Source organism: Durio zibethinus, chromosome 3 (genome assembly GCF_047325235.1).
Source record: "Durio zibethinus cultivar Kanyao isolate XHJ-2024 chromosome 3, ASM4732523v1, whole genome shotgun sequence".
Taxonomy (NCBI): Eukaryota; Viridiplantae; Streptophyta; class Magnoliopsida; order Malvales; family Malvaceae; genus Durio; species Durio zibethinus.
In genome coordinates, this window is record NC_143164.1 from 34,653,471 (window position 1) to 34,670,653 (window position 17,183).

The 17,183-nt window shown below is 29.2% G+C and overlaps 1 protein-coding gene and 1 long non-coding RNA gene across 12 annotated transcripts; both read left to right on the forward strand.

The window, feature by feature from the left end:
• The first annotated feature begins 5,243 nt into the window (after positions 1-5,243).
• Positions 5,244-8,668, forward strand: LOC111283650 (heat stress transcription factor A-7a-like). 10 transcript variants are annotated; one of them, XM_089758637.1, is made up of 5 exons: positions 5,244-5,963; positions 6,871-7,694; positions 7,819-8,021; positions 8,139-8,241; positions 8,318-8,668. In XM_089758637.1, exons 1-2 carry the CDS (start codon positions 5,655-5,657, stop codon positions 7,654-7,656), a joined length of 1,095 nt encoding a protein of 364 aa, XP_089614763.1. In that variant the 5' UTR covers positions 5,244-5,654; the 3' UTR covers positions 7,657-7,694; positions 7,819-8,021; positions 8,139-8,241; positions 8,318-8,668. The 10 variants fall into 10 exon arrangements, with proteins under 10 accessions (XP_089614763.1, XP_089614758.1, XP_089614764.1 ...); XM_089758632.1 differs by having other exon boundaries at positions 6,871-7,652; XM_089758638.1 differs by having other exon boundaries at positions 5,244-5,870; positions 6,871-7,652.
• Positions 8,669-9,984: 1,316 nt separating this feature from the next.
• Positions 9,985-15,264, forward strand: LOC149519785 (uncharacterized). Of its 2 annotated transcripts, XR_016341033.1 has the most exons (6): positions 9,985-10,201; positions 10,626-10,778; positions 13,779-13,914; positions 14,011-14,085; positions 14,153-14,275; positions 15,078-15,264. It is a non-coding gene; the product is annotated as an uncharacterized LOC149519785 (long non-coding RNA). The 2 variants fall into 2 exon arrangements; XR_016341032.1 differs by lacking the exons at positions 9,985-10,201; positions 10,626-10,778; positions 14,153-14,275 and adding an exon at positions 12,421-13,114.
• Positions 15,265-17,183: the final 1,919 nt, after the last annotated feature.

Below are 17,183 nucleotides of genomic sequence, written 5' to 3' on the forward strand. Positions count from 1 at the left end.
AGCGTGACTGTCTCACAATGCATGATGCAATATTCACTTGTACAAGTATTTTTCACAATTAGCTATTTCTTTTCAACTATATGTTTATTAAAATTGAATAAATGTTGTAAACATTATTTATTGGATAGTGCTTTACCAAAAGATTAAAGGTTTCTACTATCGGATATACATATTTCATATGTTGAGTTGATGATACTTTTTAGTGGCTTCAATATTAAAGATTTCGATTTTTCTATTACCAAGAGTTTATAATTAAATATAATTTTTTAAAAAGTTAATGTATTCTCGAAACTAAATTTTTGAAACTTATATTATTTTATCATAAATTCATTTATGAGAAAGCAATACAAGTCTCGAAAATAGATTTCTAAGAGATATGTTTTGTTATCGGTAATCCATTATAGGGAATTATAATACTTTCTAAAAAATGAATTTCCAATAACACAATATAATACTCATAAATCCATTTCCGAGAAATACACGATAGTTTTTAAGTATATACGTTATTAAGAGTATTTTCATCATTTAACAAATATTAAAATTGACATTTGGTATGTGGGTATTTTTAAAATTAAATTTTATGGTATAAAAAGAAAATTTGGTGGTGTATTCAAAACACCTATTTTTTATAATGGGACTATTTACACCCCAAAAAATTATCAATAGACAAAAAAAAAATAATAGTAAATTACTTAAATACTCATTAATTAATTATTTTTTTTATCCTTTACATCCTTTCTTAGTAAATTATGGGAAATAAATTTGTGAAAACTTTTTTGGTGTACTAGAAATTCATTTCCAAAAACTTTTTAATTCTATTATAAATTTATTTTCGAAAACTTTTTAACTTTACTGAAAATTCATTTTAGGAAAACATTGCAATTATTTAGAAACTTTAAAGAATTTCTAGTTCATTAAAGAAGTTTCTGGATATATCCATTTCTAAAAACCTTTTATAATTTTTGAAAATTTATTTTCAAAATATTCGAATTGTTATTTTAAATCATACCTCTAAACTTAAATTCTTAAATATTTTAAACTAAATATAAAACCAAACGAAAAAATAAAAAAACAACAAATAATTTACCTATGATTCTAAGCTATCTAATATCAAATGAGTGATTGAAGATTGATTTTGGACTTAATCCCTAAAATGTTTAAGGGCTTTTCAGTGAAGAAAAAGAGAAGAAGTGTGGGGTGTTGGAATTTTTTAGTAAACTAATGTTTTAGTTTAGGGTGTGAAAAAAAATGAGTGTTTAATAATAATGAAGTGCGAAGAGAGAAAGTGAGGGTGTAAATAGCACTTCTTTTTTTTATCTTTCCAAGCAATTTATAGGGTTCATTTACCGTTTTTAGCCCATAAGTTTAAATTTTGGCTCAATATGAAAAAAAAAAAAAAAAAAAAAGAGAAAAAGGGCAAACAAAATTTTCATTCTATTTTCTATATAAGTGTTTTTTAATAAAAAAAGACTTAACATCTAAAAAATGTAAATAAATGTTTATTTTTTATTACATTAAATTAAAATTATAAAGTTTATTTCATTGTAATTATATCCATTAAATCTCTTCATTTATAAAATTTTACTTCATTATTTTAAAAAAGGTCAAGTAGTGCTACTAGATATTTAGCATTTGTTTATGATTTATTCTAAAAAAATATTAATTTATCGATATGAGGGTGGTCTGCCATTGTGTTTTTCTGTGTCATGCTGATATTAAAAATTATTACATGTAACAAAAATAATTTACTAAAATAAAAGATTTTATATATACAAGACATAGGGAAGAACTACACAAATAGAATTTTTTTCTTCCCATGCCATGATGTGCGGCGTTGATAAAAGCCGGAATATCCAGCTTGGCACTTTGAACTGCTGAAAGTAAAGGCATCGAGGCTTGTTTAACTGGAATGCCGCAAAACCAAATATATATATATATATATATATATATATTCTTCCAGCGACACGTGTATGAGTTACCATTGCATCTTCCTAATGGAATCGGCCACGTATTTGAATTCTCAAAAAATAATTTATTAATTTCTATAACTATTTTATCTTACAAAATGTATGTTTTTTCTTGAACAATGTAGAAAGTTCGACATAAAAAATAAATATTTGTTAGTGACGTGGTCTTATTTTTTGGCATTAATGTGGTTTTTCTGCGTGGCCTTATATATTTATTTATAAAAAAAATATTTGATATATTATTATTTAAATTTTTTAATTTTATAAATAAAATTAATAAGTTACTATATGTTTTATTTTTTAAATATATATTAAATAATATGTATCATACCATTAATTTCAATTATAAAATAAAAATTTTACTATTAAAATATTTAATAATTTTTCTTTATAAAAATCTGGTTGAATTGATGTCATTTTATGTTATGAATAAGTGATTCATTTCAATTATAAAAATTATTTAAAATTTAAAATAAAATAAATGATAAAAAAATATATGAATAGAAATATTTATGTATTTTTATTATTTTGTTTTATATTTAAATTTTAATTATTCACTTATCAAATAATTTATCAGAAATTTATAAATATTTAACAGATTTTTTTTTGTAAAATATCCCAGTCATTATATTTATCTTGAAAATACTAAAATAATTAAATCTTTGCCGTATTCTTTTGGGTTTAAAATTAAGATAAGATCAATTTGTATGACACCTTTTGCAAATGAGTTATCCACTCGTCGCCGTCACCGTTGTAAAGGCATGCGAGACGTGTCGTGTTTATGCATGCCACAGTGTCCAGCATGTATTGTCTTGCAATATTCAAACCTGCCATTATTTCTCTTAGTCATATAATACGAATTTCAGATGGAGAAGGCAACTCCAATATAATATTTTTTTTATTAACAAAATTCAAAATAGATAAATTATTTAATTTTTTAAGACAAATAAAATATATCATATTTGATAATTTAAAATAAATAATTATAAATTATTTAAAATAATTTTAATAACGATTATTGATAATAATATAATATTATTTTAATAAAATATAATAAAATAAGTATTTTTTTTTGTGATTATTAGCAACCAACATTAATAAAACAGCATCACGGACCAAATATTACTATAAACTAGAATATTGAAATTAGATATTCACTACTATAAGCAATTTTATTTTTGTCTGGCCAAAAAAAGGCAATTTTTGTGTAAAAAAACAATTGGGTAGATTTGTGAATAAATGATTGAGATGGAATAAGTAAATTATTCTGGTAAGTGCATAAAATATTTTAACCATGATATTTTACTCCAAATGTTTCAAGAACTTTACTGCGATAAACAATAATTACCGAGATTCAACACAAATGACATATTAATGCACTAATGAATAAATGATGTTACATTCAATTTTTATTAAAAAAAAGCATAGATAAATTTTGAGCTGGCACTAAAAATAAAATGAGAATTATATTTTTATATTTGAATTTGGGAAAAATATATAATTTGGTGTTCGAAGAAAAAAATTTATAATTTACATCTTAAATTTTGGAATAATGTATTATTTTATTTAAATTATAATATTGTTAACTTAACTTGTTTATATGGTATTTAAATAGTATGATTATATTATATGCATGTCATTTATTAAATAAAAATATTAAATATTCTGTAACAATTTTATATAAATATCATATGGATTTCATGTAATAAAAAATATTGATTAATTTTAGATAATTTTTACAATTCAAGTAAAAAATATATTTTTAATTTATATTAAAAAATATTTTTATAATAAATTTAGAACACATAATTTAATAATATTTATAATAAAAAACCACATATATATAAATTAATATAATTAGTGGGATTAGAATTTGAATTAACATGATATATAATTTAAAATTTTATTGTACAAATTATGCATTTTACTTTTTAAGATATTAATTTATAAAAAATTTTTAATTCAAATAATAAACATATAATTAACTCAAATAAATTTTACCAATTTTCTTAATCTTTATTATTTTGATCAATCTAATTTGTTTTGTTTTATTTTTTAAAAGATAAAGATAGAAAAGTAATTAAGAGGTCGTTAGTAAAAGTAGCATAAAAGATTTTATTTTTCACATGAAACTCAAGTGTTGTAGGGAGTGTAAAGAGTTCATCTTTCCAAAAGTAGGAGAAAACAAAATTGAAATTTTTTTCTAAAGTCATAATCACCATAACCACATATTTTTCATTTATCTTCTTTATTTTTTATTTATTTTTAAAAAAATTTTAATATACCCTTAAATTTTTTTTATTCTACTACATATCTAATTAAATAAGACATCACACGTCTAAATTTTTTTAAATTCATAATTTTTAAGTATTAAATTCAATAACATATCAATTAATTTAAGAAATAATTTATTATTAATTTTTTTATTTAATACCATATATATATATATATTCAACTTGAGATATATTATAGATCAAAAAGGAAAAAAAATAGTGAAAGTTGGGAAAAAAATGTCCATTATGGTACATCTCTTCTCAATTCTAATTCCATTTACCAAGCCAACCAACACAAATCCATACCTTACTATTTTCTTCTACATCACCAAAAGAGTAAAACCTTACATGATTTGTGAGATTTTTGCTCTGAATCTAGTAGTGATTTCCAACTGATTTAGACCTCAATTATAAGTTGGGTCCATTTTTCAAGCAATCAAAATTTTATATCATTATTTTATAAATAAAAAATAGATATGTATATAAAAATGGGACTCGCACCATGCTCCTCCCATGTCCTCCATACTCTTTTAAGTTCCAGAACTTTCCAAAGATCACACACGAATTTTTTTATTAAATATATATGATAATTAAAAATATGAAATAATGATATGATAATATGAAAATAAAAAAAATAATATGATTTAAAATTTTAATAATAATTATATATAAATTTAATATAATTAAAAAATATATTTTATAGATTTATATTAATTAAAATTATGATATATAATTTTTATATAAAATATAAATGTATAAAATATAATATAAATATATAAATTTTAATATTTTTTTTGCAATACGAATATGCAAAATGGCCAATTGCTACAAACAAAACATAGAAAAGGGTTTTTTTTTTTTTAATAAAAAGATTTATGTTTTTCTCATCTTACAATTTAACCATAATAAAATATAAAATCAATAAAATAATGAGTTCCATTTTATAACTCTAGAACTTTCTAAATGATATTTAAAAACACCCCCTAGCTCTATGTTAATTTTTGGCCCTTTATACACTGCTTTCGTGGCTTCTTTATGTACAAGCGTGACACTCTTACCAAGCTCTACTGTAACGGCATAAACGACCTCCCTAGCAAAACTTAAAAAAAAAAAAAAAAAAAGGAAAAAAAAATCTAAAGCGTCACTCTGCCCTTCTCTTTCTTTTTCGTAATTCTCTGTTTCATTTTCTGTTTGGATCCAGCTTCAATTTTTTGTTTATGGATTTTTTTTTGCATCTTTGAGTCCTTAGCTTGGATTATATGAAGTTTCCTCTGTTTTTAAATTCACGTTGTTTCCTTTCTTCGTTTTAACCACTCTCCATTTGATCAATACAAATTTTCCAGCAATAAACTTAGAAATCATCGAAGACAGTAATTGAATCCAATAAAGAATAAAATCAAATTGTTTTTGAACCATGTATCCATATTTTCCGGTAAAGGAAGAGTACCCGAGTTCAAGTTATTCACAGTCCGAAGAAGACCCGTCAATGATGACGCCGCCACCACCTCAGCCGATGGAGGGTCTCCATGATTCAGGGCCACCGCCATTTCTTACTAAAACCTTTGACATGGTGGACGATCCTAATACTAATTACATAGTTTCTTGGAGCAGAGGAGGCAGCAGCTTTGTTGTATGGGATCCTCACTCTTTCTCCATTAATCTCCTCCCTAGATTTTTCAAGCACAATAATTTCTCTAGTTTTGTTAGGCAGCTGAATACTTACGTAAGTGTTCTTATCTGCTAACTTCTGTTTTCAATTTTGAATTTTCTGTTCAAATTCAGATTAAAACAGGGGTACTTTGAAAGTTTAGCAATGATTTTGGCTTCTGAGTAAAATGTTCTTCTGGGGTTTCTTTTAATTTCCTCTATTTTAGCTATTTTTTCATTTTCTTTGTGCAAGTTTACTTCACGACTGCTCCTGGATGAAAGTCTTTCTGGGTTTTCTCAAATTGTTAAGTATCTTATGTCTCCGTGTTCATTGGATGCTAATAATTTCCTCTTTACCGTTTATAAGAAATGCTTTCATATTGGTACAAATTCTTATTCATATTTTATAATTGATGCTTGAGATTGTTCTTGAAAGTTCTAGAATCCTACATGAATTCCAGATCAGAAAAGCCAATAAACCCATGATATATATATTTTTAATTCTGTTTGGATAGAAAATTCTTTGAACCCCTTTCCGGGTTTTCCTCTCCATTATTTTATGCATTTTAACTTTCGAGCAATGAGATGAGTGCCACCATTTATTTTAATATCTCTGCTACGTTTCTTAATTTTACTGCTATAATATTTAATTTCATATTTTCAATTTGCCAACTTCATGCACATCCAAATGTATTCCGAATCTCATTTGGTTTTTTATTGTTGTTTTCACCTGCTGTGGTTCTTTCTGGAAGTGGGACCTTGCTCCATTATTTTTTTGGTGGCAAGACTAAGAAATATAATACTATTACTTATTCAGTATGATGTACTTGAATTCTTAACTATTTCTGTTCCATCACCATTGGGATTAAAAATAAATTATTAGTTTCTAAAGTTTTGATTGGTTATAGTGTGATTTCATTCAGCCTGAAATTTTTTTATAGTTGATAACTGATGATGAATATGGAATTTTATTTTTCCTGTAGCGTTTTAGAAAGATTGATCCAGACAAGTGGGAGTTTGCCAATGAAGGGTTTCTGAGGGGCCAGAAGCATCTCCTGAAGAACATTAGGAGAAGAAGGACCACATCTCAGCCCTCACCGTCTCAACAAGCTCTTGGTCCCTGCGTTGAAGTTGGCAGGTTTGGACTAGACGGAGAAGTTGATCGTTTGAGGCGCGACAAGCAGGTCCTAATGATGGAATTAATGAAGCTAAGACAGCAGCAACAGAACACTCGAAGCTATCTGCAGGCCTTGGAAGAAAGGCTGCAAGGCACAGAAAAGAAGCAGCAACAGATGATGTCTTTCTTGGCTAGAGCAATGAAGAATCCTGCCTTTCTACAGCAGCTAATCCAACAAAAAGAGCAGAGAAAGGAGCTTGAAGAAGCAATGTCTAAGAAAAGGAGGCGGCCAATTGATAAAGGACCTACTGGTGTTGATGTGGGTGAATCAAGCCAAGGTAGCGAGGGAATAAATCCTGTTAAAACTGAACCTTTAGAATTTGGTGATTATGGATACCAGGTAACAGAGTTGGAAGCACTTGCACTGGAAATGCAAGGCTATGGTAGGGCAAGAAGGGAACAAGAGGAAGCACAAGATGAGCTCCAAAATAGGGAGAGTTATGACAAAGATCTCGATGAAGGATTTTGGGAAGAATTATTGAATGAAAGATTTGAAGGAGAGTTAGATGTACCGGGAACTGAAGCTGGTGAAGATGAAGATGTGAATGTATTGGCTGATCGGTTGGGTTATTTGGGTTCAAGTCCAAAGTAAGAGAAACTGAACATCTAGATTCTATAGCATTGCTAGTTGTAAGGGCCCGTTCAGCATTCCCTCGGTGACAATTTTTCTCTAATTTTTCTGCAAATGGGTCTTAAAAAAAACCAGTTAGGCCATGATCTTCACATTGCTTTGATGCTTTCTTGTTATTGGCAGGATAGGGGCAATTACATACCAAGACCGTATCCCGTGGAAAATCTCTCGTCACTGGTGTTTCTAACCCTGTTTTCTTCATCTGCCATTCCATTTTTCCCTTTTGTATTTCCTTTGCCGCTTATCTTTCTCTATCTTTGGTTAGGATTGCAGCTGTAGATCAGAATCTGTGGTAATCACTAGTCACCGTCATGACTTGTTTCAAGGTTCTTGTTTTTTTTTACCCCTTGAAAAACACCCATTGTACTATATGCACAAATGCATTTAATTCACCATTTGGCTGCCCTCTTGTAATTCTTTTTCTTGGCCTCGAATGAGTGTAGATTGTTCTGAAGCTGTTGAAAATCGACAAGATGTAGCTGCAAGTTGCAAAAAAAAACACAACTAATATGTTGCTATTGGATCCCATCCAATGATGATTACTCGGTAGTTTTTAACCTTTTTGTCGGTTCACTTTTCCTGTATTTAAGTTTGTCTCTTTCTCTCTTTCTTTGTGAGACAGTAGGGAGAGCCGTGGTCGGTGATCATGAAGTGTTGCCTTGCATTAGTACCATGTAGATATTTTTCATGGCTACGGCAAATGGATTCTCACGGATCGCTTTCAAATCTTTCACCAATTGTTACAGCTTTCGGTAACAAATGATTTGGTTTGCTTGTTTCTGCTGATATTGCTTTCGCCTATTGTCCTCTAGATGATGAATTATTCAAGAATTCCGTGATAAGAGCTAGAGATTTTTATCTTCGTTTGCTGTCTTTTTCATCAAAAGTTGGGATTTGCAGAGTAAATTGAAAATGACTTGGTGTCATCGGAGGATATGAACATGATGCGTATACTCATCGTCAAATTTTCTCATTTTGTGGCGGAAATTGCATAGAGACGCATATGTCGATTATGGTTACCACCCTAAAATCCATTGAAATTTGTTTAAACATTAAAAAAAAAAAAAAGACAGAAGGAATAACTACTAGAAAAAATGGAAAAGCAAGAAGGCAAAAATATTGACGCAGTTAAAAGCATGGTTGAGTTGGTAAAGATTGAATATTATGTATGTAAGGTGTAAGTTTGATTTTTGTTGTCAGTAATTTTTTTTGAGAAATAATTTATAAATTTAATATATATTTTTTTTAAGATTTATCGTTTATTATAATTTTTTAATTAAAAAATTTATCCTCATCTTAAATTAATATGTAAAAAAAATTGATAATGAAAAATTAATCTTTCAAGATTTACAGTAATTCATCTTCATAATCCACAATTTCAATGACAAAAAATTTCACTAATACAATTATTTGAAGAGAAAAAATATAATCATACGAGAAATAATTTTTTTTTTATTATAAAATTAAATCGAGATTTAATGACCTAACCCATATTACAAGATATCCTTAAGCACTTTATTCTTCTTTGTCTTGCATTGTAAGTTTTTGGTTTGACTTCAATGGCTTATCATTAAGTCTTCATTACTTAGGACATTCAACTTGTCAAATCTTATCTATTCAACTTTGGAAGGAATTATTAAAAAAAAAAAAAAAAAACCATTAGAAGGAATTACACAAATTTGAATTTGTCAATATAAAAAAAATGGAAATATTCATAATTTTTATCAAATCAAGCCAAGTCTTCTTGACATTACATGAAGTTTGAGTTCAAGTTGGAATAGAAATTAAAATTTTTACATTAAAATTCATGTAATTTATTGATAAAATATTAAACTCTTAATTTCAGTGATCAAGATTTAATTTTTACATCTTTAAATTAAAAAAAAATAGAATATGTATATTTAGATTGAGTTTATTAGGTTTTTTTCAATATCAAAATTAAATTCGAAAAAAAACCTAAATTAATATTATTATGTATTATAATCTTTAAATATGCATATTATATTTAAAAAAAAAAAGAACTTTGTATAATTTTGAAATTAAAATTTCTATTAAACATATGAACCATTCAAGATAAAAGGTATTTAACAGTCCTATACCAACCAATATACTACAAAGGCCCATGAATAATGGGCTTTAAGCTTCGATCTTAAGCGTCTAAAAGCCCAAACAGCAGAAACAAAAGGAAGCATCCTCGATTCTCATTTCAAATGCTGGCTGGGAAAAGGAGAGGTATTCCCTCTGAATATATATCACTCTTCAACAGGATTTCGTAGGGTGAGTAATTGCTTTCTATTAGTTTTCTCCATTCCTGTTCCTTTAAATTTTATAGATTTTTTTTTCGCAGTAAAAAACTATGCTACACTTGTTGTAAATCTATGGATTTTGGAATTAACGTTGCTTCGAATAGTTGAAAGCTTACTCGTTTGGATTAATTTCTTGATTTTTCTTTTCAAGAAATTACTGTTAATTAAGTCAATCTGATGTGATATATCAATTTTATGAGGTTTGATCACGAATGTCTTTTATGCTAATGCTAAAAATCCGAGAATGAATTTGATGATTTTGTTGTTCTTTCTTCAGTAGTCGATATGAGTCACGATGAATTAGTTCAATTGCGTTTGGCTAATTGATGTAGCTTAAACCAATCGATTTAAAGATGCTGAAAAAAAATATAAAGATAAGATTAAGAAATCATTTGAGCTTTATTGAAATCTAATGCAAGTTTAAAGTAATGGTCATTTCATTTTGTTAAATGGCTACTGCTTTGTAGTTGATGTTGGTAAGATCATGCAGGAACAAGTTGATTTTATTGCATTTTCGTGTTTTAATGTGGCTTTTTGTTTCGGTTGTTGTTATTCTTAACAGGCCACCATCCTTGGAGGTCGTATTTGATTTGCCTAACTTAAGCATTTTGTTTATAAACGTAGGACAATAACTGTTTGGCGATGTTAGATAAGAATCCGTCTGCCTAGGCATTTTTTAGTGGAGCTTAATATTTTATTGACAACTGGGGCAATGCCTTCGGAATGAAGCATGGGGACTCAGTTGCAGGACCCATAAAAAATCCTGCAACTTACCAGGTAAACTGTTATCTTTTAAAACAAGTAATGTTAGGCCTTCTATTTCTCACATAAAATGATGAGAAACACTTTGATTAGATAGCGATGTGCAAATTGCTAAATGTGTAATTATTCTTATATCTGGTAATCATTTATCAAATACAGAGGAAAAGGTAAAGACTAAATAACACGGTTTTTTCTATTTGTTCAAGTTCTTGTCAAACATGATCATGGGGTAATTAAGTTAGGTCAATATTTAAATGATTCTATTCTTGTCAATGACATTCTCGTGATGAGTGTTTGTTTTGTTTGTAATATAATTTTAAGCAAGTGGGTGGCTATATGGCCTACATGATATAACTGGTGCTTGGGAAGTATGTTTCACTTTCTTTGTAGCAAGACATTGGCATATGGAGACAGAAGAAGTGTTTAAAAGGGATAGGGTCCAGCCAATTGATTAACATCCTTTATTCTTCTCTAGTTAATTATGTGGTTAAATTATGAAGGTAAAAATATTGGAATGGTGACAGAGTAACAGACTGAAAGTAAGTGAACTTGTACAAGTGCTGTATGCCAAGAACGCATTGAATGGGCAAGAACATATAAATATGGTTAATCTTATGATTTACAAAGGAATCAATGCTTAACTATACAATCTAAGACAGTATGATGTTCCATAAAATCATAAAATAGAGCATATGCCATTAATTTTTTTTGGAAAGCAGCCTATGGTGTGTGTTATTTGTTGGAAGAAAAACAAAATACTGCTGAACTTTGCATGGACTATCAGTTTACACAAGGCTGGTAATAAACTGCTTGAGCTTCATTAACGGAGTTGTAGTAAAATAAATTTTGGCCCGATGGTGATAATTGGTATATCCGCGAGAGAAATTGGAGGGAGGTAAACAGCTATAAGATAGTGATGTCTAATGGTGTATAATAAGGAACTAAAATGCAAAAATGAAATGATGAGAAATTTGTTGATGCATGACTGACAAGAAATAGTGGTCAGTCTTTGCATTGGGAATGGTTGAACATATGAAGTGTAGCTGACTAGATATACGGAGTCATTTCATGGAGTGGTCATGCATAATTGGAGAAAATGTTTGGTACAATAAAGGGGAGGTCAAAAATGATGCGAGTGTAGTAAAGAGAAGTTGGCAAAATGAATGACCAGGTTAGAGCATGTCTGTAAAATATGTGTTGTTTATCTTGGCCGAACAGATAGCAGAAGAAAATATTAGAATTTGTTTGACATGATTCTGACCTAGGGTTGGCGGCCCAACCCATCCCTGGCGGGTTCTTACCCGACCTAATCTCATAGGGTAGGTTTTTTTTTTTTTTAAATCGGGTTTTGGGTCGAGTCGGATTTGGGTTTTAGGTAAACCTGATCCGATCCGATATTATATAAAAATTATTTTTTAAATTCTTTATTTATATTATTTATATAATTATAGTTTTATATTTTAAAAAATAATATTTTATATTTTTAAAAAATAATATCTTATTAATTTCGGGTTGGATCAGGTACTGTTTATACAATATCAGGTTGGGTCGGGTTCGGGTATGAAAAAAATAAAAAAAAATTTCGAGTCAGGTTTGAGGCGAGCAAAAACTCGTCCCGACCTGACCCGTTGTCAACCCTATTCTGACCGGTACTTTTTCTCTTACGCTTCATGGAATTTTAATTTTGCAAGCACATTTCACATTCAATTCATACGGATGTTTTCTTCTTCTTTTTGTGTCTGATTATTATTTTGAAAAATACAGAATATTTAGAGGGAAAAATAAAGATAGTGAGGAACTAGGCTTCACCGAAAAAGTGCTCACATGCATACAATTCCTGTTCTTTTACTGTTTTAAGCATCAGATACGTGAGAGTTTGCAGATTGTATATTTCTAATTTGTAAAATAGGTTTTTTCATCTATGGAAGTGAATTTCATACTTCAAGTGTTTAAAAACTACCTGGTTAAAACCCTAAATTATCACACAAGAATAATGGCTGGCATTTCTTTTATAGAGCCAACAGAACAATGCTGACAATTAAAGCTAGCTTGCAATCCAACCTATGCAATAGTTGTTTCTATGTGATGGTTACACAAGGTTAATGTGGCCTCACATCAAAGTTTCTGACAATTAAAGCTAGTTTGGAATCCAACCTATGCAATAGTTGTTTCTATTTGATGGTTATACAAGGTTAATGTGGCCTCACATTGAAGCAAGTGGTTGACTTTTTCAGTAATGCGACAAAAAATAATATTGCTTTTGCAACTTCTTGATTTAGGTGTTGTTAGACAGATTGATGGGATTACCAGCTAAAGATATGCCCCTGATCATACGTGGGGTACCCTGAATGGTGAATGTTTGATATTTTTTTTTAGCAAACTTCCCCAGAGATTCTTTCTATGGTCTAGTGAAAGATACTATTGTGTTAATATTTTTCTGTCTTCGTTGGTTTTCTATGTATATAACTCGTTTTGTAGCACTTTCATTTACATCTCTTTAATCTATTTTTTTTTCTTTTTTGGCGCACCAAAGTAGCTCCTAAAATGAAAAGGCTGGCATATTCATTAGGAGCATATGTGAATTAAATGGGTCAGTTAAATGCATGGCAAAATTTCCTTGGTACACGGGGAGTATTTCCTTCGCAGCAACATCTGTCAAAAGATGCTTCTCATTGCATGGACAAATTTTTGAAACCTTTTGATGGGTTTTGGGAGACATTAATTAATGGGACCTACTGCTGCTCTAAAATGCAAAGAAAATGCACTTTTTTCAACCTATTAGGTTAATATCATCCAGAAGTGTCCTAAAATCTTTAAATAGATTATATATTAATTTTCAATTGTTGTATATATCTTGTGGAGAATAGTATGATTTGATTAAGAGTGATAATCTGTTTTATATCATCTGTGCTAACACGAAGTTTGATCATGCCTTGACTATAGTTTACCATTTTAACCATATCACGTGCATGGAGTCCAAATTTTGTTCATTATGTTCTTGTTGTGTTGGCATAGGACTTCAATGATCTTGGCTCTTGCCGATCTTAACTGCACTTATTATGGCAGAATTCTACCGGAACGAAGATTTAGCATCTTCAATTGAAGCAGAATGGATTACTCAACTTTATGAAGTTCAAAGTACCGTGAGTAGGTTAGTGGCCATTTTCTTAGTTGTACTATAATTAAATTTGCTTACCTTTATTAGTGTTCTCATCACTTTTTAGATGAGAAATCCCTTTTATGTTAGGTATGCAAAGGGGTTCTGTTCCAAGGTGCTATGCACGACATATGATTTTTGTCTGGTGGGCTACCATCTGACAAGGTAGTGTTTTTTTTTTTTTGTCCATATAACTGTGCAGCCAAGCTAATAAAAACAATAGAATAAATAGGTCACGAGGGGCCAGAGGACTAGAATACGTTAGACAGCAGAGCAGAACTGTATGATGATATTAATCCTGAATTCTTGGCCATAACCTCACTAAGCAAGCATGTCACATGCTCTAGTTGTTGAGGTTTGCAACTTCTTCTTACTTTTTAGTACGAGGGCTTCATTTATTTTGATATGAATCTGATGATGTTGTCGTTGCTTACTTATACCTAAATGCGCAAGTTGCATCATGGCAGGGTAAAAATAAATGTTTTGTACACATGGTCCACATTGAAGTCATTTTGGGGAATCAATGACTGCAGAGGGATGAATCTGAAATTTAACTCAGTTAACTTATGTAATCACTTTTAAGAAATGTATCTATTAAGTCTAAGATTTAAATTTTAATACGTACAATCTTTACCCTTTATCATCAGATTGCAACCTCTTATGTATAACAAAAATGACTACGGAAAGATTAATTATTCCAATCTTATGAAGAAGTATAAATAGAATAGTTATAAACTCTTCCGAAATTTTGGGTTGGAGGAAAGTAAATAAAAGTCAAGTGGGGGCCATTGAAATAATGTTGACAGAGTCCCACTTCTACACCGTATCAAGTCTGCTACACTAGTTTGGCTGGTCAACATGATGTATAAAGTTGTGTTGAGCTTGGTCTCTTGCTTTATAACTGTTAACATCTGAGTACCATTGTTCTGTATGGTGACTGCATTTTGCTTCCCTGTTTTCTTCTTGGGGATCTTAATATCGGTTCTAAAAAAGGGAACATGGAAATTCTCTTTGGAATAGCTCTGCAATTTTTGTTCATAATTATTGATTTGGTTGCAGCTAGTTTGGTTACCTCTTTTATTTGTTTATTTTTTTCTTAATTTTTCATATATATTCATATCATATCTATGCTAGGTGCTAACTCATCGGCAATGCAGGAGCAGCACGGTGGATGGAGGGAACAGAAGGAGCCAAAAATTGGTAATCATGTCATCATTATCATTACTACCATAATGCTCATGATCTGTGGTCCTACTTCTGCTCTTTTCTTTTTCTCTTCTCATCCGTGACTCAGTCACCGAACATAACATTATTCAGCACAATGATTAAAATCTCATTTAGGCACTCGTATGTCGCACTTTCTTTTTTCTCTTTTTGGTGCCATGACCCTAACGCACAAAAAAAAAAAAAAAAAGAAAAGAAAATCTCTAATTTCATGGTCAAGACGATCAAGCCATCATCCAAGTCCAATCACAAAATCATTTTTTTTCTTCCGATTTTGTTAGGTAAATCCTTCCAGTGGGCTGGTCACAAGGATTATAGTGCGTAATTGTGATCTAGGACCCATCCTATTGTCTTTGGCTCCATAACTGCCACACAGGAATTCTATTATTTTATTTTGAATTAGTGTCATAAATAATCTTAGTAAAATATTAGATGGGGTATGTAATTTTAAAAATTTTTAACATGGTATTTGATTTATAAATTTATTAATTAATATAATATATTTTTTTAATGAGGTAAATTTTAAATAAGAACATTTGGTGAATAAATAATTTTTAAGTATTATATTATAAATTTATAATTTAAATATTACATTAAAATTTTAAAAATTTAAGTATTATATTACATATTTTATTATAGTTTAAGAATTATTCGATCTAACAACCTTTTTATTTTATGCTTAATCAACATTCGTGAAGAGTTAGACGGGAGGGGAGTTGGTGATTGGTGAAGGGTTGAAGAGCGCATGATCATTAATGTGGGCAGTACCATCTCGTGAGGTCACGATTATTAATGTGGGCCCCATATATCGTCCTCCGCCCTACTTTGGTACCTCTTAAATGGGCCCTCCTGATATTTTGGGCTCTAAATTTTAAGGCCTCAACTGGTCAACTTTCAGAACAGGTGGAGCTCAGTTCTCTTGCCTGTGGTCTCCATAATTCAAAAGCCTATTAGTATAGGGTTTTTGTTGAAACTTGAAAGACCTTTCAACTACGTACCATAAAGCTGCTGATACTCGCCTCAAGCGTTTTGTAGTTGGCTTCTTTTTGATAAAAAATTAAAAAAAAAAAATCAAATCATTAAAATTTATAAAATCATGTTATTCAATTTTTTTTATAAAAGAGACAGAAGTTTGAAAATAAAAACAAATTAAATGTGTTGAAATTTAATTTTTTAATTTATTAAATGTTATCTTTTAAGATGAATATATGATTTAACTAACTAAAATTTAAATTTAAAAAATAAAAAAATATTAATTTATAATTGAGCTATTAGATTAAATTTTTTTTCTTATTCTATCATTCCTAGCAAAACAGAGAGATGAATTATAATAATAGCTCATTAATTGTGACACTCGCTATTAACCTTAAAAGCTTATTTAAACTTTAAAAATGTTGGATGGCAACGATTTGGCAACATGCTATTTACTCAATAGGGGAAATCTGGTACCATCAATGATCTTGCTATACATAGTAAGCATAGAACCAAGCCAGAGATGGGAAAAAAAATTAAGTTTGACTGGTCATAGCAAGACAATGCAATTCAGAGTAGGAGGATTACTTTGTTTTTGTTTTTTACTTTTATTTTTTTAATTTTCTAACATTCTTAATTTAGTATGTCATCCAACATAGTTAAAACGTCAACATTTCTAAGTCCAAAATTTACTTTAGTTTAATTGTTTATATAATTTTTTTATAAAAATAACATTCAATAAGTTGAAAATTCAAAATTTAATATTTATGACCTCTTCTTCGAACTGTTAACTCATTTATAAAAAGCACCAATGTGCCTTAAGAGTAACAATGTTTGAACTTATTAGAATGTCAAATGAATACATGAATTTGGGTAACAGAATCTTGATAAGATAAAAGGACAGAGGAGAAAATGACAACAAAATTTCCAAGAAAACATAAGAAAAAAGACCCAAAAATTTGGTCCACTGCTTAAATATATATATTTATTTATTTATGAGGAGGGATTAATGTAAAATTAAAAAATTTTACATATTTTTTAATTATTAATTTTAATAAATTTAAAAA

What these genes read in the sequence shown, in the direction of transcription:
- LOC111283650 (XM_022872222.2), top strand. Translation starts at nt 5,655, where the DNA reads ATGTATCCATATTTTCCGGTAAAGGAAGAGTACCCGAGTTCAAGTTAT. An exon ending in TTAGGCAGCTGAATACTTAC is followed by an intron (nt 5,964 to 6,870) that starts GTAAGTGTTCTT and finishes TTTTTCCTGTAG; the next exon opens with CGTTTTAGAAAGATTGATCC. An exon ending in TATTTGGGTTCAAGTCCAAA is followed by an intron (nt 7,653 to 7,818) that starts GTAAGAGAAACT and finishes TGTTATTGGCAG; the next exon opens with GATAGGGGCAATTACATACC.